Source organism: Argiope bruennichi, chromosome 4 (assembly GCF_947563725.1).
Source record: "Argiope bruennichi chromosome 4, qqArgBrue1.1, whole genome shotgun sequence".
Taxonomy (NCBI): domain Eukaryota; kingdom Metazoa; phylum Arthropoda; class Arachnida; order Araneae; family Araneidae; genus Argiope; species Argiope bruennichi.
This window is the reverse complement of record NC_079154.1, coordinates 6,507,763-6,533,481: the sequence shown is the minus strand read 5'-3', so window position 1 is coordinate 6,533,481 and position 25,719 is coordinate 6,507,763. Positions and strand designations below refer to the sequence as shown.

At 29.9% G+C, this 25,719-nt stretch overlaps 1 protein-coding gene across 3 annotated transcripts in view; it reads left to right on the top strand.

The window, feature by feature from the left end:
- Positions 1-25,719, top strand: part of LOC129966567 (putative leucine-rich repeat-containing protein DDB_G0290503) — a 206,199-nt gene that overhangs the window by 121,769 nt on the left and 58,711 nt on the right. For all 3 annotated transcript variants that reach the window (XM_056081022.1, XM_056081023.1, XM_056081024.1), the window contains exons 6-8: positions 2,819-2,938; positions 3,017-3,196; positions 7,434-7,669. In XM_056081022.1, the coding sequence (XP_055936997.1) occupies positions 2,819-2,938; positions 3,017-3,196; positions 7,434-7,669 (536 nt within the window). The remainder of the gene's footprint in view (positions 1-2,818; positions 2,939-3,016; positions 3,197-7,433; positions 7,670-25,719) is intronic.

The following is a 25,719-nucleotide window of genomic DNA, read 5'->3' as shown; positions in this document are numbered from 1 at the left end:
GGTGCTGCAAATAAAAAAAGACCTATTATAGTGGTCTATATGCAAATTGATACTTCTACGTATGTATTCACATACGTAGAGGTAGTAAATACAAATACCTCTATTCGCCTCTTTGTTCTATAATTTACCACTACGCTAACATTGCATATAATAGAGATTTTAATATCTGTGTTTGGAAAGCTCAGCATTAAAATATATGTAGAAACTAAAACTCTAATTTTAAATTTTGATTTTTGAAAAATTAGAAAAATACTGCATTTGAATGTTTTTTAAAATGTTGATATCTAAACTGCTCTTTATTCCAACACTTTCCTTGCTATTAAGAAATAAAAAACCATCGTCGAAGCATTGCCACATTTTCATATATCGATATATGATGTGAGACTTTTAAGTTATCAAATATTTCAAATTTAGACCTTTCGGAGCTCGGCAGTTTCGCTTATCTTTCTTTTCCAGAAACTCTCGGAATGCCTTTTCTGTAGAATTTTTCCCCTCATTTTCACCTAATGCTTTTACCCTAAAGAAGATTCCAAACGCAGTGTTCGCTCTAATAGCATTTGCAAAACTCGCTCGCTTTATTCTCGGTCCTCGCGCTTTCTGGGGAGACGGCTCCTTCGCTAATGAGTAGTAATGGTGGTTTTATGCGAACTCTCCTTCCGCAAGAATAACAAAACCACTCTGTCTTATGATGTTTAAGAAGTTAGGTGAAACTCCGAGGATAATATTGTTACTTGTGCGCCGAATGGCGGCTCTACAGCGAAAGTATCTAATCAGAGACTGGCATGGGAGCACGTTCATATCAGGAAAGTTGCTTTGTTAATGTGAAATTAGGCACAAATTAAAAAAAAGCATGAGCAAAATAACATATGTGTGCATGTAATAATTTATAATTATTTGCAATTAAAAAATAATTTTCTAACCACTCGACTCAAGCTTTAATGTAAATTTAACTTTTAAGTTGCATCCGCTTAGATTTTCCTACAGAACCAAAGCACAGTATCAGCATAATTCCTTTCTAAAACTGTATAAATACTTTCTAACGCTTCCTTTATTCTCCATCATTGAAATGCTCGCTCAAGAAATTAAATACTGTAAGAGCCTTGTCTTGCATGAACCAAGAGGCGTTCGAATGACCCTCCAAGCCAATATAAATCTCCACAAATTCTTCCAGAATCCAAAGGTTTCCAGCAGCATTTATCGGCCATTATTTTTGGAGAATATAGGGTTAAAGGTTTTCGGTTCCCCAAATTCGCGAATTCTGCTTGTAGACATAGCCATTGAGATGAAAATACACCTCCTTGTAGAATCATATGTTGTCAACATCGAATTTACCCTCATCCCCAAGCTGCAGTATAGCGTTCGCGAAATTATAGTGTGTATTGATGACATTAGGGGCTGACGAGTCTGAATCTTGCATGGGAACATTTCAAGGTTGCGGGGCAAGAAACGATGTGTAGTCATTCTTCGGAGTACAAAACGAGATACAGTGTCGTACAGAAATGCGGGGTTGTTGCAGACTAATATGCTGTATGGTTTCTGAGTTTGAATCTGTAATTGAAAAAATATGTTCATGAAATTTAAGGGATGTAACTATTTTTTATTAAGGAATCTAGTGTTTTGAAGGTCAAACAGATTGGCACATTTCGAGAATAAATGGAGAGTCCGCCACTCGATTTTCCTTTATACTTCCATAAATAGAAGTCATTTCTATTTTCAAATGTGAAATTATCTCCTTTGCAATAGGTTTTCGTAATACTTTGTATTATTTGACTCCTTTCAGAATAAGATACAATTTTGAGTTACTCTTTTTTGATACAGAAAAATTGTTAAATAAATTATATGTCTTGTTTTATTTTTATCATTTTTCAAAATGAAGGAAGAACCCAATTATTTAATATTATATTTCCTAAAAGTTTAATTCTTCGCACTCTGGAAAGTAATGAGATGCATAATTAAGCAGATATGAGTGAAAATATTTCTTACGCTAAGAAGGTTCAAAAATAGTTATAGATTTATTATAATTCCTAAAGATTAATAAGGGAATTTTCATTATCATATGACTTTTATAATAATTATTATATACCAAAAATGCGAAAACCATGCATCATGTATGCCAATTATTTAATGGTAAAATAATTGTACTATGCCTATAAGCTGCCCTCAAGTGCAAGCAATAAGTTGGCAAAGTTTTGTCGCCATTGGATGAATGATACGGCAGCGCATAAAAAAACTAACATACAAAAAAATTCATTTTTATGTATTAGATACAATAATTGTACTATGCCTATAAGCTGCCCTCAAGTGCAAGCAATAAGTTGGCAAAGTGTTGTCGCCATTGGATGAATGATACGGCAGCGCATAAAAAAACTAACATACAAAAAAATTCATTTTTATGTATTAGATACAATAATTGTACTATGCCTATAAGCTGCCCTCAAGTGCAAGCAATAAGTTGGCAAAGTTTTGTCGCCATTGGATGAATGATACGGCAGCGCATAAAAAAACTAACATACAAAAAAATTCATTTTTATCTATTAGATACAATAATTGTACTATATCTATAAGCTGCGCGCAAGTGCAAGTAATAAGTTTGCAAACTTTTTTCGCCATAGGATGAATGGTACGGAAAATCGTGAAAATACGAACAAACGAAAATTCATTTTTATATATTAGATAGTTTGGCTGCATAATAAAGGCAGTATCATGCAAAATGTGTCTTATTCCCTTTGCACTCTTATATTTGGTGAGAATTCCCAATATTTGAATACTTTTTACTCATAACAATTCTGTCATCTAATTCCACTATTTTGATCACTAGAGCTCCTCCACGAGCGACCACACCGAATGCCCGAGTCTCTCCTCCCAATCGGTGGACAAGATGCTGAAAGAGGTCCACTCTTTAATCGATGGCTTGAAAATTAAAGACGAGGCCATTAAGGTGATTGCTTGCTAAGATACCGCAGAATTAAAGAAAAATTGTTGAGACAGTTTTGTTGACGGTTTCTTCTTACCGCAGGGTCTGCAAGAGGAGTGCACGAGGAGGCTGGACAAGATTCAGATTCTCCAGAGGAGCGTTCAGGTTCTCCAGGACCAGCTGGCTCAGAGCTCGCAGCACCACAGCAGCGTTCTAATCGAAAAGGACAACGAGATTTCTCAATTGCAACATTCGTTGAAAGAGTCAGAGGAAACTGTAAGAGTAAGTATGAAATAGGGTTATTTTGACTGAAAAAACTTTACTTGCGAATTCACCAGAACGGCATCTAAATCATTAGAAGAATCATAAGGACGTGTTGCAAATTCATTTTTTAAATGAATTCTGTAAGCAAGACAAAAGATAAAATTGCATTATAATTCCTTTTTATTTATTCTCCTAATCGCTTTATTGCTCTGTTATCGAATTAGAAGGTATCTGCCTGTCCGAACATTTTTATCTATTTGGAATCTTCAGTTATAAAAGTTTAGCCACAAATTTATATATCTATAAATCTATTTTTATGAGATGCTTAGAAAGTCCGTATTTTAGAGAAATTTTTGTATCTAAAGTCTATGAATTATTTTTAATTTAAACATTTTAAGCTTAAAAATACGTTAAAGCAATGCATAATATACTACGACGGTCAGATGGCTAATCGTTGAATCAAAATTTAAAATCAGAAACATTTTGGTTAGATAAAATAAGATTTTCGTATTAAAAACAGAATCGTTTATTATAAATTCCATTAAGACTTTGTAGCATTCGAACTAAAAAAAATAAGTTGCAAATTCTTCGAACATTAAAAAAAAAAAATGCTTATCCGCAGTCTTTTATAACCAAAATGAAAAAAAAAAAAATCCTCTCGGCAAGTGAGAAGACATTGGTTGATTCCTAAATATCTAAGTTAATGCTTTTAAATTCCTTTCAATTCTTAGGCAAAAACAATGAAATATCGTGGTTTTCGTTAACTACTGTTAACCATGGCGAACTTTTGACTGATCCGAATTCTAATGTCAAAAATTATGCTATACCACATGTCATATGCGAAATGTAGTCAATATACCAATATGACATTTTTCGTGATTTTTTTTGGAAGTAAATCGCAAATAAACATGATCTTTTGATAATAATCTTTTTTTTTTTTTTTTTTTTTTTTTTTGCGATTGGCATGCGATTAATATACAAGCCTTTTTATACCTTGAAAAAAATAAAATAATTTTTGTTTCAATAATCAAAACTCTGTTAATTATGTAAGTTTTATTATGACAATATAAAAAAAAAATCTGCTTCTTGATTGACAGCTGAGACGATGAGCAAGCTGTAATTATTACTTTAGTAAAAATACGTGTACAAACATTTCATTTCCTACACTTTCAGATAATTATGTCATTCTAAAGGATGTGCGAAAAGACATCGTTTACATCACTGCATTCTCCTGAATTTATCATCAATTGTTAGTAATTGTTAGCATAAACCTACTTGTTAGTTTGAAATATATCAAACTTCTCGGATATTTTCCGAATTTTTCAACTGGAGGTACAATTACCCATTAATAGTATACAGTTCGATTGAGTGTTGAACTAGAAGGAATAGTCTTCCCAAAATCTTCTCGCATAATCTCTAATAAAGGTAAATTTTTGTTTCAGACATATTTCATCCCAACCAATTGAAACAACGTCTGACACAGGACTACAATTGTAGTCACAAAATCGCATTCTAAATTTAATATATCTAAGGTGTCACGCTTTTGAATCATCACGTTTTCATTCTTCTAAAAATACAAACCGACGGACGGTTAAATCCTGAATGGATTTGGCTCAAAATTTGATAAATATCTACGCTACAGACACTTAATATGTGTACCAAATTTTATTTATCTAGCTTTTTTCGATTTGTAGTTATCGTATTAACTGAATTCTAACAGCCAGATTCCTTCTAAATGCATTTTGTACAAAATTTGATGGAAATCTACAAATTTGATGTAGAGGCCACATGCAAAATTTCATCCATTTAACTCAAAGAGTTTTTGAGTTATCTTTGCCGCAGAAAGACAGACAGACATATACAAAAAAGTGTTTTTTAAACTCAGTGAAACATGAAACGTGGTGATACGAAAAAATCTCGAGTTCGAATTTTTTGACGATTGCAGTAATTTCTCTATACCTTGTATGCGAGAAAAAAAAAGTAAATTCGTTTAATAATTAATTTAGAACATTCCGTGGTAGTTTTATGTAAAGAATGAAATATTCATAGTTTGCTGCATTTAAATTTTAACGAATGCAGAATAAGAATCTTGAATTATACGATAAAAAGTAAAAAGTAATACGATAAAAGTTGAAAAAAATAAAGATTACCGAAATGATTGTCTTTTCTGCTAAAAAATGCTGTGTTATTTTAAAACGAACTGTTTCTCTCAATCTGAATCCTTCCTTAAATAAAGGAGGAATAAAGAACCCATTGTAGAAGTTAAACAAAGAACTCTTCTAAAACATTTGTCAGCACTTAGTTGGAAATACTTTCCTTTTTCTCTCCATCAATCTTCGCTTCCTCATTCTTAAATTCTTTCTTTTTCTCGCAATTCAACAGTAACATATCTACTCATAGCTTAGAAACAAAGCAGCTTCAATCTATTTCATCAACTCTGTGTCATTATAATCACTCAAATTTAATGTATGACTAGGAACAGAATCGAATGCGCATCGAAAGGAACAAAGTGTCGTGGTAGTAAGGTCTTTCTTTCGAGATTGGACGGTTACAGATTCGAAATCTTGTATCAGCCATGTACCTGGGCCACTGAAGGCTATCTCTGATGTTTAACATTAAAAATAAATGCCACTGTGGAACCAAAAGAGACAGGTGGCGTAGTAGGAGCGATCTTTGTCATGTGGCATTGGGTTAGTTTTGTTGGATCCGTCCCCAAATTTTGCTTCACAACTAAGAAAAATATAAAAGGAAAAATATCTCATCGTATGTTTAAAATTGAACGTCAGTTTGTTAGAAATATATGCAATTATATATCCATTATTTATCCCTTGACGGAATAGAACGGAGTTAACTTCACATGCTCCTTAGCGTCCAGAAAGATTAATTGTCATTAAAAAAGTTTTTACGTCTCCTAGAGACTATAAAATGGGAATAGAATTATCTCACGTTTTTCAGCCGAAACTGGAAAACATACCATTACAAAAAAATATTTTTACTTCGCCTTAAAATTTAAAAAAATTTGTTTCCTAGAGACATATGTTTCATTTCTGTGCGAATATATTTATAATTTGGATCAATTCTTTGCGATTAAAGTAAACGATTATATGTAAATAATATGTACGATTATATGTTTATATATATATAATATATATAAATTTGAATATTCGTAATATCTGATAATATATATAAATTATATATTACGAATATATATAATTTGCATATTCGTAATATATTCGTTTATATATATGTAATATATTTAAATTTGCATATTTGCATATTTGTGGCCAATAAAAAACATATTTGGATTTAACTTTAATTTTTTTTCCACGGGAGGATCTAATTTGTGCACGGGAAGAAGCGATGTTGCGCGCCTTATTACATCGCGACACAAGAGCATATTATTTGAAATTTTTTCTTTTAAATAAAAATTCAGATGTAAATAAGACGAATTTCCTTACGTAAGTAAAAATTCAGAGATACTGATAGGAATTCTTTGACAAGTGTCGATTTAAGGAAGGGAGACGTAGGAAACTTCGGTCAATCATGAACGTTAGAGATTTTATGCCTTTGCTAGCAATGCATTTATCATCTATTTATTGGAACGCGTGTTATAAATATTTAACTAAAAAAAAGTGGGATTTGAATCAAGAAGTAAGAACTGATTTCACCTATTAAATGCAATAAAGAAGCATGAAATTTATTTTAGAATAAAGTAACATCGACTAATTTAAGATAGAATATTATTTAAGATTTAAATTAAGAAGTATCATTACAACCACACACACACACACACACACACACACACACACACACACACACACACACACACACACACACACACACATATATATATATATATATATATATATATATATATATATATATTATTGTAACTTCCTTATTTTGCTGCTAAGGACGCAATATCTTTATATATTCTACATAGACTCTTTACTCTATATACACCTTACTTTCCTGGCTATACGAAACGCCGTTTTGAATTTAAGGGACTTAAAGGGTCTTTACCGATTGTCCTGTCTTTGTGAACACTTAATGGAACATAATCTACAAATGAGCAGCTCCTTTTTTTATACCATTCTGATTCTTTCCCGCGATATAAGGAATGGCACACAAAACATTTTCTCAAAGTATTGAAACCACATTTTCAGCTATTTTTACATATATTATTTTTCTCCGTCCGCGTGGATCTTTGACAGCGTGCCAGCGATAACAGTCTCGCCATGTCTTTCTTCCTTAGAGCCTCCTGAGCGAGAAGACGAAAGTGGTGATCGAGGGCGAGAACACCATCCAAGAGCTGCAGGAGATCATCCAGCAGAAGGATCTGAAGATAAAGCGGATCCAGAGCCAGCTGGAGGAGGCCCTGGACACCAAGGAGACGGAGCTCCAGCAACTGCGGGACACCCTCGACAACAGACAGAAGGAGCTGGATACTAAGCAAAGAGATCTGGAAGAGGCCAATGAAGAGTTGTTCAGGTAAGCGGGTTTCGGATACTCTAAAGTGCCTTGATAAAATTTTTATTTACAACAAAAGGGAAATTAACTACTTGTGAAAAAGACTACTGATAATCGGTTTTTTAAGTAATATTTCTGAGTTTTTATTTTTTAAAGGGACGGTAGACTCTACTAGACATTTTAGAGAATTATTTATACACTTAAGGTTATGAATTTTTTTAAGCATTTGCATTAAAACTCACACATGTCAAATATTTTTTTTTTAATTCTTTGAAGCGAAATATATTATTTTTAAAAATTCAGGAGGTTTAATTTTTATTTCTATATTAATTTTTCGTTATATAAAGAAAGAAATTTGAAACACGTGTGAAGAAAACCACCGATAATCATTTTTAAATAGTATTTCTATCGTTTAATAGGACGGTGGACTCCACTAGGCACTTTTGCGAATTATTTATTAAAGATTATGATTTTTTATATAGATGCATTAAAATATAAATACGTCAAGCATTTTAAAAACTCTTTAAAACCAAATATATTATTTTTTAAAAATTAAATGATATACCATTTTTAAAAATTTCAAAACATTCCAGGCAATTTAATTTTTTAATTTTTCTTTTATTTTTTACTTGTTATCTTGTATCCATTTATTTGGAACAAAATTGGATATCATTTTGTAATTCTAATTAAAATTTAATTTTTTTTAATATTTTTATGCACACAGAATGAATTTTCAGAATTATGTAAATTCCATAATTTCATGTTTTCTGAAATAAAATTGAGTTTTAATTATCTACAATAATTCGAAACTGAAGCTGCATACTCAGTTTTCTTTTAACGTTTAACTGAAATCTTCATTATCAATTTTATTTTATTTTCTTTAAAATTAAGACACCTGGAATATATAAAAGATATTTCAATCGAATTAGAAACTAGTTTTGAGGAATTTATTAAAATGTATATTTCTTTATAGAAAAGAATATTTCCAATTAAATATTCATTTCATTGAACAATAAATCTTATAATGTTATTTTAGTTGAATATAAATATATATATATTTTGGTGAGAAAGCGATAAAAAGAAAATTTCATATTTTCATCCATTCTCTCTTATTACAAAATCCACTATTGGCAGATGACTATTAAAAATTAGATTTTGTGGCATTAGTGACGAATATTTATAATTTAATATTTTTCATTTCTGAACTATTGTTTTTATAAAACATTTCGAAATTTGTTTCTGTGTCCAATCTTTGGTAAGTTGTATTCGTTTTTATATCTGCGTAATTTACGTTTGAATGCTTGCATAATTTATGCTTAAATACAGTTGTATCCTATCAAATACTTTATTTGGAGTTCTAAACTTTGGTAAAAAAATCTTAACACTTCATATATTAAATAAATATTTTGTTTAAATTTAGTATAATAATTTCTCAACATGTTCTTGCTCATTTTATAGTTCAAGAACTATAAAATGATCCATTTGTCCTTTCAAAAAGACTTTATAGTAGTTTAATCTAAAAAAAATGGCGTTAAGTTAAAAAAGTTATTAGCCAAACGCTAGCATTTAAAGTTTCAATAGAAATATAATTTATAGCCTTCTTCAGGAATTAGATAAGGAATTTCTTAAATTATATGCAAAATGTGGACCGAATCATTTGATAAATTTGAATTTTTGCTCATTTCTTTTAGCTAAAGAAATTTCCCATTTCTTCCAATTTTCTAAACACTTTTGACTTTTAAATGATATGTCTTTACTTCATAGGTTATTCTCAGAATCTATTTTATAAAAATATTTAAAAATATCCGAATTTACTAACATTTTTTTTAATTCAACCCAAACGTAATCACATATCTTAAATCTTTATAAATAAATTAAGATATCATATAAAATGATGTATTGCTTCTTTCGATTTTGAGAGGTTTTTTTCATTTTATGTATTATATTTTCTTGAATCAAAATATCCATCATTGATCCAAAAATAAAATTTTCCACTTTTATCTTATCTAATAAAAATACATTTTGGGGGGAACAAAATCGTTCTCATAATCGTTCATTTCCCTAATTAATTTGGAAAATTATTCTCATGTCATAAAATCCCCGCTTTAGAAAAATGGCGCAGACCCCTTCCCCCGAAAAGCTAAAAGCAGGATAATTATTCATGAATAATTCTTTTTAACTGTCAGGTGATAAGGCATCAGGATATTTGTTTAAGTGCAAAAAAAATTTTTAACGTGCTCTCTTTAAAGGTTTTTGAATTAATTCCTAGATAAAGAAAAAAATAAAGTTATGCATTAGGGAGTAAGGATTATAATAAAAAATTGTGAATGATACATTTATTTAATCTAGAAACAAATTTAAAATGATCACTGTATTTTACTATCACATTTCATGCATAATTGCATTGTTAATACTTTTAAAGATTATTTTCTTTAATGTGAGAGAAGACATATCAATATTATTTCTTCAATATCTTTAAGAGCTATATAATAAATACAAACAATATAAAACAAAAATATCATCATTTCTCAGAAATATTCTGCCTCCTCAAATAATGTGTGATACTTAAATTCTTATGAAAATATAATGATGCGATTCACGATTTTCATAAAACAAGAGATAAATATCATTGAATATGCATTACAGTCAGTCTATTTTGAGAATATTTTTTATTTGAATTTTGTTGTATTTTATTCTAATTTTGCATTGCATTCAATATTCTAATTATAAGAAAGGGAACTCACTTGATCAGTAACCTAAGATTAGGTTTCATCAAAATATCTGGTAATAATTTTGTAGTAAATAATAATACTATTATTCAATAATAATATTGTTAATATTGTATTATTGTTAGCGTTATTATTAATATTAATATTTCTTAAATATTTATGAAAGAACAAACAAGAATTTAAATGCTATAAGCTGTACAATCGATTATATTATTCAAATAAAGGATATTAAGTGATAATGAGCAACGGAGTTACTTAAAGAAACATTTAACTATTGTTAGACTCATAGTTATGAACTATTATTTAAAAACATAAACAAGCATTTAGATGATTGCGCATTTTTCATATCCTAATAGCAATAAAGGGAAATATGAAATAATATTTAGTTGCTCATAATCTGAGCAAAATTATTCATAGAGCAAGGCTGGATTAGGTGATCTCACGTCATCGAAGGTTCATATTATGGAACCTCAAGATTCAAGGTAATCTCACCAGTTCTTCTAAGGAAACTGGGAAGGTTTGAACGCTTACATAAAATCCTTATCGTTGTAATCTTATGAATTATTGTGCTACAATCTTTATAGAATAATATATCAGTTAAATCTATTTTTATTTATTTCTGTGTATTAGTATATTTTGAAGAAACTACTTATAATGGAAACATTTTATGGTTTATTTTACATTTTTAAATAATAGGGTATTCAATATTATTTAAACTCTTATTTTATCAATATTAAAATGAAAATAAATACATTCTAATTATTGAGCCTATACTCATATATTAGGCTAATTTTAAAGTAATTTTATACAGAATTAAGTTTTTCCCTGGTTTATTTATTTATTTTTGTAGTTTTAGGTTTGAGGAATAAATACCATGTTATATTATTATTTGATTCGATTAAAAATGCTTTTAAAAATACAATTTTTATTTTGCTTTATAATAAAAACAAGTCATTCTTCTATATTTATATAATTTATAAATAAAACATTGAGGATGTCTGCAATGCCCAGGAAAATCCATGGCTCTTACAGTCACGAAACTTGGCACACAGGTAGTCGTAATAGTCACTCAATGGCCTAAGCCCAAATTTTTAAATTTTATGTAGTAAATATTTTTATTTGATATTGTGTGTTATTTTGAGGGTTTTTTTGTAGTGTGTTTGCTCATAGTATAGTTTCTAATTATTGATAAACAAACACAATCAGTGCAACGTCAAAGGAAACAGATAATTGTTGCTCTAAAAAAAATTTTTTTTTGTATCCTTCATATTATTTACTGGATTTTTGGAATTTTTTCGAAGTTAATCCTTCTTTCAATGCATTTTAAGAATTAAAGCTAAAATGACATCTTTTGGCTTTGTAATATTCCGTAGTCTTTTTCAGTATTTTTGGAGGTCATTCGAACATTTTTCTCTAATTTAAAACATGAATGATCAAATTAGTTTATTTGTTGATTTTTAATTAATAATTTTTTGATAAGTTTAGATTCTCTTTGCTAATACACAACAAAAAGTGCAAATCTACTTCACTCATTTGGCATTGGTCCAAATTAGAAATTAAAGAATTATGAAAATTTTCAAATATTTTATATTCGAATTGCATTGTTATAGATAACTACCTAATATCTCTTCTCCATCTCTTTTTTTGGCGCATCTTCGTTTTCAGTTATTTGTACATATTTTTATCGTTTTTAATTCATCAGACGATATCATAGGCAAGAAGAAAAATAACTGTGCGAAATCAATATTATTTTTTATACTTAGCTTTGGAAATTCTTTTAATGTGGGCTGGGATAGCCTGGTTGGTAGGGCGTTGGTTACGGGTCCTTTGGGTTGCGAGTTCAAAACCCATCCGCCGAAGACCCTACAAGTGTGTGGTGGCTGGCGAGGGTATAAATTTGTCACGGTCACAAAGCTCTCCATGCCGAGAGTAGTACCACTGGGGATTCTGGATCAGGGATGAACATTCTCTGATTTAGGTCAATATTACGATCTGTGGATGAGCGAATGAAATGCATGAATAACGTTCGCCCCGTAAAAAGAGTTGTGACGTGTGTGTAGCTAAGTCATACTCTTGGCTCTTGATAGCGCTACAGAAAAACAAGAGAGGCACCCCTGGCTTAAAATCACTGAATTGTAAAGTCTATATAAAGGCTTGTCTAGGACAAGTGCTCTTTTAACAACTCTTAAACAACAACTCTTTTAACGTTATTACAGTTTTAATTTCATTGATATCTATCGTGTTTCTCAAAATACATAGCGTTCTGCTGATTCTGTATAAACTAAATTTTGCATCAGATATAATATTCAGTTGCAAAAAATAAAAATCAAATTTCGGCCATTTTCGTTGTCCAGAACATTCTAATCCATAAACTCGATCTGAATTAATACTGCGATTAGATCCCAAACTCTGAATGTCTCTTCGATTGATTTAACTATCTCGCATGTCGTTATTTTATTCCCGGCATGAATTGGCATATTTTACAGCAGCTACAGTTATCGAATAGGCAACGTCAAATACAATTGCAATTAAACAACAGAACATTGTATGTCAAGTGAAAGTATTCATTCAGAGATGAATTAATTTGCTTATTTTTTTCTATGTGCCAGGTGAATTTGGTTTTGATTTGTTGACCTTATGGTGCATGAGCAAGAAATGGATATGCATAGCTAAGCATGTGGAAAATCAAATTCAATTTAAAATAAAAAATATATAAAAAAAGTTTCATAGTGATATGTAAAATATGGTTAAGAATCAGATTGGCAGAATTGGAACATAACTGAATTTCAAATGACAAGAATTAAGAAGTTAAAACTTTGTAACAAGCTAAAGTAACATTGCAAAAGAAAGCCCAACAATGTGTGTCAGTATTAAGGGGGGGGGGGGAAGACAGCGGGAGTGGTCGAAACAAAAAAAGTTTCGTATACTCTCTAATAAAGATGTAATCTCGGAGAACATCTCGCATGGCATTAGCGTAAAAGAGTTACGAAATATTAACCTTTGACATGAATGAAAAATTTCTACTGAATCTATCCTGTAATCCTTGGCGAAATTTTTGGTGTTTAATGCCTGGCATGCGAATAATAATATCCGAAAATGGAATTTAGATATGTTTGGAACCGAATGGAACTAAAATGTGACACAAAACTGCGTTTGTATAGTTTGTCAACGGATTCTGAGACAACCACATTCCGATGACTCCATCTCATTAAGGGGTGAGACGAGGAACGATGAGTGCATTTCCGGTATTCCCTTTGATCTTGGATTTTCCCTATTATACATACTAGCTCCTATTATACTATTAGCATACTAAACATCTCCTCCTTTCATCTTTCCTTTCACCCCTATTTTCAAGAAATAAACCCATTCTAACGCATGCGAAAAAACGCGGAGAGTTTTACAATCCGTTGCTGAACTATAATCACAAAATCACATGCCAAATATGACGTATTTAAGTCATTGCGTGTTTCAGTTATTGCATTTATACTGAAATACAATCTGTTTCTGAAAATACATATTGCAGACGTTTAGCCTCTAGTTGTTTTGACTCAAAATTGATAGGTGTGTACAGTATAAATGTTAAATTCCTGCAATTAATTTTATCCATCTTGCTCTCTTCGTGTTTTTTTTCGTTCATGTTAACTTATATTTAAACAGACGGGCAGGCAAATTTCCTATGAATGAAATTCGGTCAAAATTTGACGGAGATGTACAAATTCACAGTAAAGACAAATCTTTCTCTATACTTCGTATAACAGGAAGTAAAAAAGACAGAAGCATTAACATTGCTTCCATATATTTTGTAAATATTATGAAATTCAAATAAAAATAACTTTCCTTCCGTTTCAATAACGTTTCAGATTTAAACGCTGTAATCGGAACTTCCGAAGATTTTTTTTCTTCTTTCATTTAATTCATACTCTAGTACATCACTTTTTGGTTCATTCGAAGTACTCATTTAAGACTCAAAGCGAATATTATTTGGATTGGAATATTGTTTCACGCTAACAACGATAAGACGGGACGTCTCATGTTCATTCATGTTAGGTCAACAATAGTTAAACTACGAAGGCTTTTTTTTTTTTTTTGCTTATAAGTAGAAACAATATCATTGATCTATTTTTCTATTTCTTCTCTTTCATTTCTTTTTCCTGAAGAGCGTGTAATTTGAGATAGAGGGTTTAGAAAAACTGCAATAATAATGGGAATACAGGAACTAATATCTGTACGCGAAAGCACATGTTCCCAGAAGTCGACAGAAGGTATGGAATGGATCGAAGAGGCTACAGTTGGCTGCGCTATATTGGCTAATAAGGGCGGCTGTACATCAGGGAGAGGAAAGTAAATAATCTCAGTGAGTTTTCTCTCTCTTTTGGTAGAACCAGAAATAGTATTTTCAACTCTGTGTGTCTAATGGTGTTGCTAATGTGCCGCAAGATTCCAAAGAAATAAGTTTTCTTGTCTTAGAATACGACAAGTTTTTATTTGTTTTAATCTCCAAAAATTTCTTTTCCATTTTCCACCTAATTTATGTCTTAGAATTGAAGTAGTGATTTTCAGAATTAATATTTTTGTATCACTATTTCCGTTGACGCTTCGAACTGAAACACAGGAACAGGATAGTTTGATTTCACAAATCTCTATAAGTAAAACGCTACGTACGTATCACAGAAAAATCTCTGATTACTTACTGTCGAATGGCAACCAACAAATGTAAACATATCACTATAATAACGTTTCAGATAGCTTCTTTGAACGATTTTACAACTACACTTAACTCAATACTTCGTTAATTAATGAAGTTATAAAATATTATTTGAAATACTCTGAATAAAGCTTCAATGCTTCATCAATGTTTCTCTAATAAGTAAAGGTAAAAAAATCATACTGCGAATTTCAGAGTGTTTCATTGAATGTTTTTACAGATGCAACGCTTCACTTAGGTAATTAATGGAGATGCAAAATATTACTGGAAATATTTAAGAAATGAATTCCATGTCTCCAAACAGTCCATCCAGTCAGAGGAAAGAAGACAAAAAATGGGCTTCAAACAAAAAGCTTAACTGCGAGCAAAAAAAAAAGGCTTAACTGTCTCTAAACGGGTAATCGCTACTACCTAACGAAAAGAAATGTTAGAATCCTCCAAAGCAATTATCTTATAAAAAAATTATCTTTAAATTCAAAGGTTTATCTTTTTAATAATATCAGTTCCATTTCCGTATAGTATTCCTCTTAATTTTAATCATATTTTTAACACATTTTGATACACAATTGATTTGATACAATGTTTTCAAATGTTATACTAGAATTAAAACTCATGCAATTAAGTATTCAATTGCGTGCTTTTGCAAACTATTAACTCTGCAGTAGGATTTTCACTTTTGCGTAATTTATTTAATTTGGAGTAAACTGGTTCAATTGAATTCATATTTCCTACTCGTATCAACTAACAAGGCGATTTTTTTAAAATATATATATATGTATACGTATGCATTCTATGTGAATCATTTAATAGCCTAAAAAGTCAATAATATGGGTGTGGAAGCTGGTCGCCAACGTGGTGGCTATCAGCTAATATTTTTAAAATGGCTAACCTTCTAAATGTTGAGATATCGTAGAGGAAGGGATATAAAAGGATGAACCCGGCTAGAATGTAGGGAGAGTCTTTGGAAGGCGTATTGTGAAAAATATCAAAATTATACGTTTTGCTTAAATTACTTTATCTACACGTTTCATCTTTATTCAGCGGATTGCACGAACGTTTTGACTTTCAAATTCTTTCACTACTAAGCAGATTCAAGATGGAATTCAAAAATGTCCCCAAGGGAATAAATTTAAGAAATTATGAGTGTATATTTCCAAAGTGAATTTTCCCCAACTGTTGCAAATGTTTAAGAGACATTTTAAAACTTAACTTACACTTAACTTAAAATAAAAATGTAAACTTTAAATTTATTTTTTGATTTTTCACTTCTTATCCTTATAAAATAAGAGCATTTCATTGATAATGTGTATTATTCTAAACATTGGTAGCTCCCAAATAAACTCTAAAACATATAAACCCTGTGATAGAAAGAAACAGCCTCTTGCCTTTTCCGCAGAGACTGCCTTTAAATTATTTTTCCCTTCAGATTTCAACACGCATATATAGAATTCTTTTCATTTCAATTTCATTAAGTTTTATATTGCAATATATACAAGCCTGTTTTGGTGAGTCTATTCTTAATATTTATATTAAAAAATTCACTCTGTTACTTGATACGATTGAGAAATATGAAATTTACTACAAGACATTTGGTAAGCCTATTTATATTTATTTTTGTGCAATTAATATATCTTTAAAAAGCTATTTTTAATTTAAAAAATCATATATTTTTTAAGATTTTAAAATTAAATGACATTTTATATTTTTCAAAATTTTTCATCTTAAATATATTAAATTGTTAAGAATTTCACTTATATATTGGCAGTTTATAATATATTAAGTTTGTCTTGAGGCAATTGCATTCGGAATTCTTTTCCTGAGCGAATCAATTTATGGTCAGGAACTTGAAAATTATCGAATCCCAATACATATTCGATATGCTATTCGAAACAAATACTATAAGAAACAACTATTTTCTACCATTTTATAAAGAAAACAATTAATTCTATACTTTTTGCATATATTAAATCTTTCGTACTTTTAATATTTACCGTCAAATACCCATTTCTCTTGCAAATGAAGCAGTAAATTTCTGAATCCGAAAAGGAACAGAGAACTTTATGAATGATCTTATCCTTATGGAAAATGGTCGTTTTTAGAGATGTTTCCAGACAAAGTTGTTAAAAAAATTTCCATTCGAAGCAAAACAGCTGGTACGTTCAGAGCACAACAAGAGCAAATAGTACCTGACTCTGATTTACTTCGGTGCAAATCGGAACACATACGTTTAAAAAATCCCATCCAAGATTGCTGACCACCCTTAATGCCAGGAAGCCAGATGATTTGAATGACCATTTCACTTGATTTGTGGCATCCACTAGCCGAGGACTACCATTAGTCGAAAAAAGAGCAGAAAGACGAAACCATTAGCCGAAATGATAGACTAGAAACTACAATGTATTGCCTTTCTAATGGGCAGTATACTTTTGGTGACCTACGGCAAGTACAATGTACTATCATTTTGTCATATCCAGTCAACACATGGGTTTTTGGTTGTCTATGAGAAGCAAGAAGCAAACAGGATGGCAACAAATACTCGTGGATTGTTTCCTCGCTTGCTGTCGGGAGATGGAAATAGACAGCAGGAAGCATAGAAGGAGATAAACTAAGGAAGAATAATTAGCAAAGGAGGAAGGAGAGTGCGATGGGAGAGTAGAGCAGAAATGATTCCTCGGTGTCTCTGAGTCAGGACACCTGTGCCCAACTCCTGAAGAGATTTTTAACTGTGTTACACAGCTTACAAAAAAGAAACGCAAATACATTCTAGAAATACAAGTTGATTATTTCCTACTTCTTTTGGCATCGACGCGTTTACTAGTTATACATTTAAAATAATTAGAAGCACCAAGAACCTGTCCAACAGTTACAACAATTATACTGATTTCGCCATTTTTTTTCTTATGAAAGCTTATGCTCCCTGAATAAACAGTGTCATCCTACTCTTTCCGCTCAAACCTCTCTCTTCAGTGCTTTTTCTCTACGGAGAAAAGTCTCCTCGACAGAGTCCTCTATACAGAATTCCTTGGCCGATTGTATCAATATCTATTTATTATTAAAACTCATGATCATTTGGTGAATCCTCAAAGATTGTCTACCCTCTACCATCTTTCAGGTTCAAGAGATATTGTAAAGTAAAACTTTGGCAGAATCTCTGGTCTCAACACTAGAGCGATTTCACCAATTTTTTTTGCTAATTAATTTCTTTACTTTGTAAACATAACTAAACAGTCAGAAAGCTCTTTGTTTATTGAGCAAATTTTATTTTCAAAATAAAACGTTCTTTTGTTTGCGATAAGATGCAATTTATCAGAGTTGGTTGACATGACTAAATTAATACTATTAATATTGTGGGCGAAAAGTCAGTCATCGAAGTTGACTAGTATGCTTTTATTTTCGTAAAATCCTTGGTGCATAGAACATGATTAAGAAAACAAATTTGTTTTCTTGATGAATCAGCATATCGAATTTTGGTTTTGTTTTTATTGTTGTTGAAGTCGCTAATATTTGTCTAAAGGGAAAGAAGTTTATTTCTCTTGATATATGAACACACCTGACATTTGGAAATGAATGACAAATACATCATTTATCGGAATAACTTCAAGTTTGATATTCTTACCTGAAAATTAATGTCTTTTGTCTTCCAGTCCTGTTTGTCTGGGGTCACTTTTTTAAATCGATCGTATGCCTGTCAGTACAATCTTAATATCTTTCTTCAAAGAAGAAACATCTACCGCTATATTCTTTTAAATAGCATCACTTTTGGTTCAGTTTGATTTGGTTTAGCTTTTGTTAGATTATTGTCCCGTTTTTGAGGGCTAACCAAAGGACCGTTTGCTAATCAAAGATTAAACCTTCTCTAATGCTGAACTGTAGTCAGGTGTAAAAGAAAACACCTTATCTTGCATTCTCTCTCCAAACTTGCTTGTCATACCAATGTTTTTATTTGCAAAGATACAAAAATTTGGAAAGATTTTCTGTTTCAAAATTGAGATCCAAAGACTTGTATCTTCAGAATATGATTCTTTGGTTCCAAATTTCAGATCCAAAGAGTTGGACATTGCGATTAAGATCCTCAATTTACAAACCCAAATTCAAATCTCTGGCATAAAACCAACGTGATTCTTCATATGTCTTTTAAAAATTAAATTTTATGTCCTTAAACTTTGAAGTTCCATCGATAATTATAAATTTATAATAAATTCTATTATTGCATGAATAATTCTTAATGGCCTTCGATGAAAACTCATAATTTAATTAATTGAATAAAGAAACAATATATTAATAGATGACAAAAAATATATGTTAAAGTCAATTCAAATATATTTATGAATTATTGTTGGCAAAAAAATCAAAGTTAAAAAACTTTTATCATTATTATTTAAGTTAACTGTCCATATACAATTAGCTCTGAATAGTTTTAGTTGAACATAACTAGAAACTGTTGAATAATTTGTTCATTTTACAATTGAATATTATAAAATTTGCATTTAGTTTCTATTCTAATCATTTTTTGGAAATATGAAGTATTCTTCTTTAAGTAACAATATAACAAGAACTAATATAACCAAATAATATAAAAGGTAATGAGTTTTACAACATTAAAATTGATGAACATTTTTATCTGCATAAAAATTTAATTAATTTTCTAATTCACATTGTTATATATTGTTGAAGTTAATCTAACTGCTAATTATATTTAAATACTTGAATTGTTCTGAGAAAAATAATTTCAATATTGTTTCCCCCCTCCCCGTTTTCCGCTCTCATTAAATATTGAGAGAAAACAGCCAAAAATTACATAATAAATAAATTATGTAAAAGATTGAGATGAAAATTTTTTTATCCTTTTTTATCATTTTTTTAAATCACGATATAAATATTTTATTTATAATTGTTATAAATATCGTATGTTTTAAATGACTGTTATTTTTCAAACTTTAATTTTCTTTATACAAAAGATTCCTTTCAAATTATTTCATTCGTTATTATTTTACCATATGTCAGCTGAAAGATTAAATCCATCATCTCACTCAATTTAATTTAAATTTTATAAGTAGGTGGATAAGACAGCTATTTTTTCGCTAGTTAATCTTATAAACCTCTTTGTGAATAACGATTTCATGTTCTAACAAAGCATCTTATTAAATTTGCTTATCTCACATCACTGCTTCACCAAGAAAAGAAAAACAATGTACATTTTTTTAAAAAAACTGAGCAAATAAAATAGTTTTAAAACATTTTTTATCTTTTTCTACGCTTAATCTTTTTTCAAAGTACCTTAAAAATGTACTGGGACCTTGCCAGATTTTGCATGCATTAAAACTTGGCACGATCAAACATATCTTTTTTTTTTCTACATACGAAACTTCTCTTTTTTAGTATATAATAGACAGTTCACTTAGTTCATTTTGTGTTCGTACATTTACTTGTTATATGCTTTCCTTTTTTTCCAACTGTTCCGTCCGAATTAGAATTTATACTTCATATCCACGTGACTTACCCACGAGGCGTAACATCTGCTTTCGGCTCGTAACCCATTTTTTTTTATGGATAATATTTTCTTTTTTCTTTGAATGACAGTTACAAAAAAGAAAGAAAATTACAGGATATCTTGCCAAAAAAAGTTCTTATAGTACTAAAATAATTGTATGGAAAAATTATCTTTTCACTGTTGAATTTAATACTAAATGAAATCCTCGCGTGCATATATCGTTCTTAAGAACTTTGTTTCACACATTCATATCTGAGATCTCTTGAATCTTTCCCTGTATGTGTATGTGGACGTGAGCACGTTAGGAATTTGGTACAAACATACTTTAGAGAGAAAAAATGTGGAAATCACAGCAATTTTTTTAAAAAAAATTTATTTAATGAAATATTAAATGAATTTTGGAGTTTGAAAATACAGAGACACAAAAATAATTTTTCTTTCACCACAAAATTCAAAAGATCATCTTTCCCATGGCACCAATTTAATAGCAATACAAATACTTCCCTATTTTAATAAATTATAAAATAGCACTTGAAGTATATTTTACAACAATATTTTTCATTGTTGCAATGAAATTCAAGTTATTTTCCATTGCTATTGCAAGTATTCTATTCTGATTTGTTCTTCTAAAGTGGGAAACAAATGTATGAAGGTATGGCTTATTTCATGTGTATGTCGAGTATGTTTTTTTTCTGAAACTTTATTTTAACATATTTTTTTTTTAATTTTGTGGAAATTACAAATAAAGCTTAGCTTCGAAAGAAAGCACTGATAAAAAATCATTAAACAAGGTGACCAAAAAATAACAGAAGGTGTTCGGAGCCTTGTAGTGTGTTATGTACTGGACGGAATATAACAAAATTTGGCCACCATACACATTAGAGTATGCGGTTTCGATTTATCAGGGGGAAAAATTAGTACAATAAAACGCTAATAGGAGAAATCCATAATATGTGGAAAAAGAAAGCATAACTGCCAATGAAAACAGTAAATAGCAACACACCAAATACCAATGAAAAACGTTTATTATAGCTACTTACAAATATTGAATACTCAAAATGATCACAATGTTCCAAGAATGCGTGCAGTACACGAGGTTTTCGACGGTGGGTCGCATTGGTTGTATGACTTTTGAGTACAATACACTTTGCGTACGAATCATAAAACTGTCAATCAGTTGTCTCGTTTACAATGCGGTTGTGTTGCTGATAAAGGTCAGTGTCATATTTGGCGAGAGTTAGCCTGATTTTTGACACAATTTCGAATACTTAACGATACGTTCATTAATATAATTTCATGCGTTTTAATACTATAGGAGTAATTTCCACTTTGCTTTTTATGAAAGATGGATTGCTTTTCAATGTATTTATTTAAAAATGTAAGATAAAAACATTGAGGAATGATATTTCTGCTCATATAAATAGTGTACCCACTTCGAAATAATAATCATTTTTTCTAGATTTCAGATATAAATGCATTACTTTACATAAATATAACGTTTTGCATTAAACGAAAGAGTTTGCGTTTCATTAATTTTTGATTTATTTCTTCTTTATTCGTTTATTTAATTCAATAATTTCGAACATTAAAATATGTTATTTAAATATAGGCTCTTAAAAAAGTTGTTTCTTAAATTTAAAATACAATTAAATGAGGTTAGTGGTATTGGAATGATTTGTAAGGAGGGAAAACTGGCAAAAGCAATTCTTGAAATGCCGTAAGTAGTAAGAAAAGCTTCCAATTACGGATGTTAAGTTTCCATTCTATATCAATTTTTAAAAAATCAGTTTCCAGAGTAGAAAGCCATTACAAATTTAAAATGTTCTGTTTGTCATCGTAGATATAATTTAAATATTGTTACATTTTTTTAAAAATCTGTACTCTGATAAAGATAAATTATTTGTTCATTGTATGACTTTACATTTCGTATATGAAGTATTGTAAGTATACGGTGCATAAAATTAGCAACTTAATAAATCAGAAGTATATTAATATTTTGCTAACTGATCATTTGTATCTGCGAAAATTTGTAGGAGATATTAGCTGAATTCAAATTTAATTTTCTTCTAGTTGCACTATTTATTAAACCATAATCCAAATCTACCCTTAAAAAATAAAACAGAATTAAGAAAAATGATTTTTACATTAATATATGTAGTATATGTTCTTCAGTAACTTTAATTTTATTGAAGATCGTTCTTATATTTACAATAAATCATTAAAAATAGTTTTGAATGAAGTTCTGGTAATACACTCTTCAACAATATACATCTACACCTTAATTGAAATGTTTACTGATTAGCTATGCGTTTTTTCCATATTTTAATCAATGTAATTATTTCTTATTTCAGAAGAATTCATGGCCGTTTTAAACCTTCCAGGGGCCCTGAGATAATGCAAATCTCAAAGCCCTTTTTCTCTCCAAATTTTTTAATTGATTTTAATTTAATTTTTATTCAGCAATTTTAAGTAGTAAATTTTGAAAACTGAAGTCGCAATATTATGTCCCTTTCTAAAAAGTCCATTTCAATATTGTACAAATAAAAAAATTGCACAGTCAAAACGTAAAATTAATTTTAAGCAAAATATCGAAAACAAAAGACAACTTTCTATAACACTCTAAACAATATTGGAAAAGGAGGAAATATATTTTTTTAAACTGTAAAGCTCCAAATTTTTTAGAATTATAAAACAGCTTAACGAATAACTTGTAAATGGTAATTAGGAATATTACTAGAATAAAATTCCAAAATTAATTTAATCAATACTTGATTATGACTTAAATTAATTGACTGCAGGGCCGTTTGTCATAAATGAAAGTATAAAACTAAATACCTTTGTACAACTACTAAAAATTATCAAGAGCTGAGGGTAGTTTTCTTTGTTGCTTTTTTTAACTAATTACTCTTTGTTAAGATTTGTCATTTAATCAGACTCGTCATATTTAAATACTTCTTCATCCAATTAGAATATTATGTTAACTTACCTGCATATGCATTTTGCGATTAATATTTATCATAAGTATTCTTTATAAGCTTCTTATGAATTCTACTTTCAAAATTTACATCATCAATGGAAAAATAAGAGAATACAGCGTTTCAAAATTATCTAAATTTGTAACAATGTCACAAAAGATAAAAGAAATCACACTAAGAATATTTTAAAATAATATTCAATACATTGCGATATTATAAAAATCATATAAATAGTAAATTCGGAAAAAGTTGAAAAAAATGCTTTCTTACATATTAATATTCCACTTTCAGTTGTAATGTTCCATTAAAATATGCCGAATTTTATTTTTAATTCATAAAATAAAATAAGGACTGATTTAGGAACTTAAATAACAAAATACCTGATAACATACGCGCGCGCACACACACACACACACACAAAGGAGGGGGGAGGGGAGGGAATGGAAAAAATTAACTTTAAACATGGAAGCATATACTTTAAATTTCATAGGTATTTCCAAATTTTTCGTTTAAAATTATTCAACAACTAAAGTGTGGAATATTCAGACTTTAATCTAGAAGTTTTAATTAACAAAATAAGATTTTCTTCTAAGAATAAAAGTGAATGTATATATATGCGTCTATCAATCTATTTAAAATATCGACCATTGGATGCAGAGATACTAAATTTAACACACGTATATTTGGGAGAAAGAAATATGCAATTCAGTGCATTTAAAAATGTTAATACAAAAAATAATGTTATCTCTAATGTAAATTATCTTAAAATTTTTAAAACAACATTCATTTTATTGGTTTATTAGTCCCTGCGTATTTTTATTCTGTAAAAAGAATACAGATCTTAGATAGCATGTATGTTTTATAGTCAAGATCTTCCGTTTATATTTACGTATGAAAAAATAAAGTTTACATCATCATTTCATATAAACGAGAATACTAGATTTTTAAATATAAGATAAAATGTATTTTTATAACTATATCAGGCTTCTTAAGTTATTTATTTCATGTGTATATGAATTATTTATTTGATTACCAGATTTATCAAAAGCTTTGAACAGATTTAATTTCAAATAGTAGCAAATTTATCAACTGTTAAATTCTCTTATTGACTTGTGTGTTATTAATTAGCTGAAATGCACATTTAAATAATCCACTTATCTTAAAACATTTGGAATCGCTTGTGATGGTAATAGTTAAGTTCAGGTGTTTCTGTTTCAGATTTTCTTTTAAACTTTATTGATTTTCATTTGAGAACTATATTTAGCATACTTTGACTGTGAATGAATAATGCAGAGAATTGATATGATTTGCAAGTAAAAACTATTTTTTACTGTAAATTTTTAGAAAGTTATCTCGGAAAAAAGTCAATATTTCTCTTAATTTTTGATTAATTAAAATTCTAATTAAAAATTCAAAAAATCACTTTCCTACCATCCAAAGTATATATTTGCCAAATTTGATAGGCAGACGACCTGGTGTGTACAGAGCCAGTATATATACATAGAGACAAAAGTTTTTTCCTTGTGCTTAAGTATAAAAATTTAGTTAAAATATCAATACTTTTTCTCGCCAAATACTTTTGCCAACAGCAAACATATGTTTTAGCAAACCTAGACTCATCACTCCCTACCCCCTTTTTTTCAAAGAGCTACGCATGATTTATTGGCCTTTTATGATCCGTACGCAAATGGTTGCACGCATTTGTCCCACTACCGGGTCGCATTATATCGGCATTTATTCATCTGTCATGTAACTTTATTTGATCTTTTAAAGTAGGAAGGTCAGGAACATGTCCTTGATACACAACGCCTTTCAAGTGAACCAGAATACCCCACAACCAGAAATTGCTAAGATTCGGATCAGTGTTATCAGGTAATGGATGTTATCTTACACGGATAAAATTTCAGGATCTTACGCAATACATTCTGCACCGTCGAGAACGGGATATCTGTTTGCCGTGATATTGAACGTGCACTGCTGGTATCTTGTTTATTAGATATCGCCTGATCCATAATGGCACTTGCAATTTCTTCAACTTGTCCCTGCTTGATACCTTTACGTCCTCGGCCTTGAATTCTCGCACACCGAGAATTCCTGTTGTTTCAAATCTTTCAACCATTCTTCGTAAGTTAGTATGGTCATCGGTTCTCTACGTAACTTTTTTAATCGCC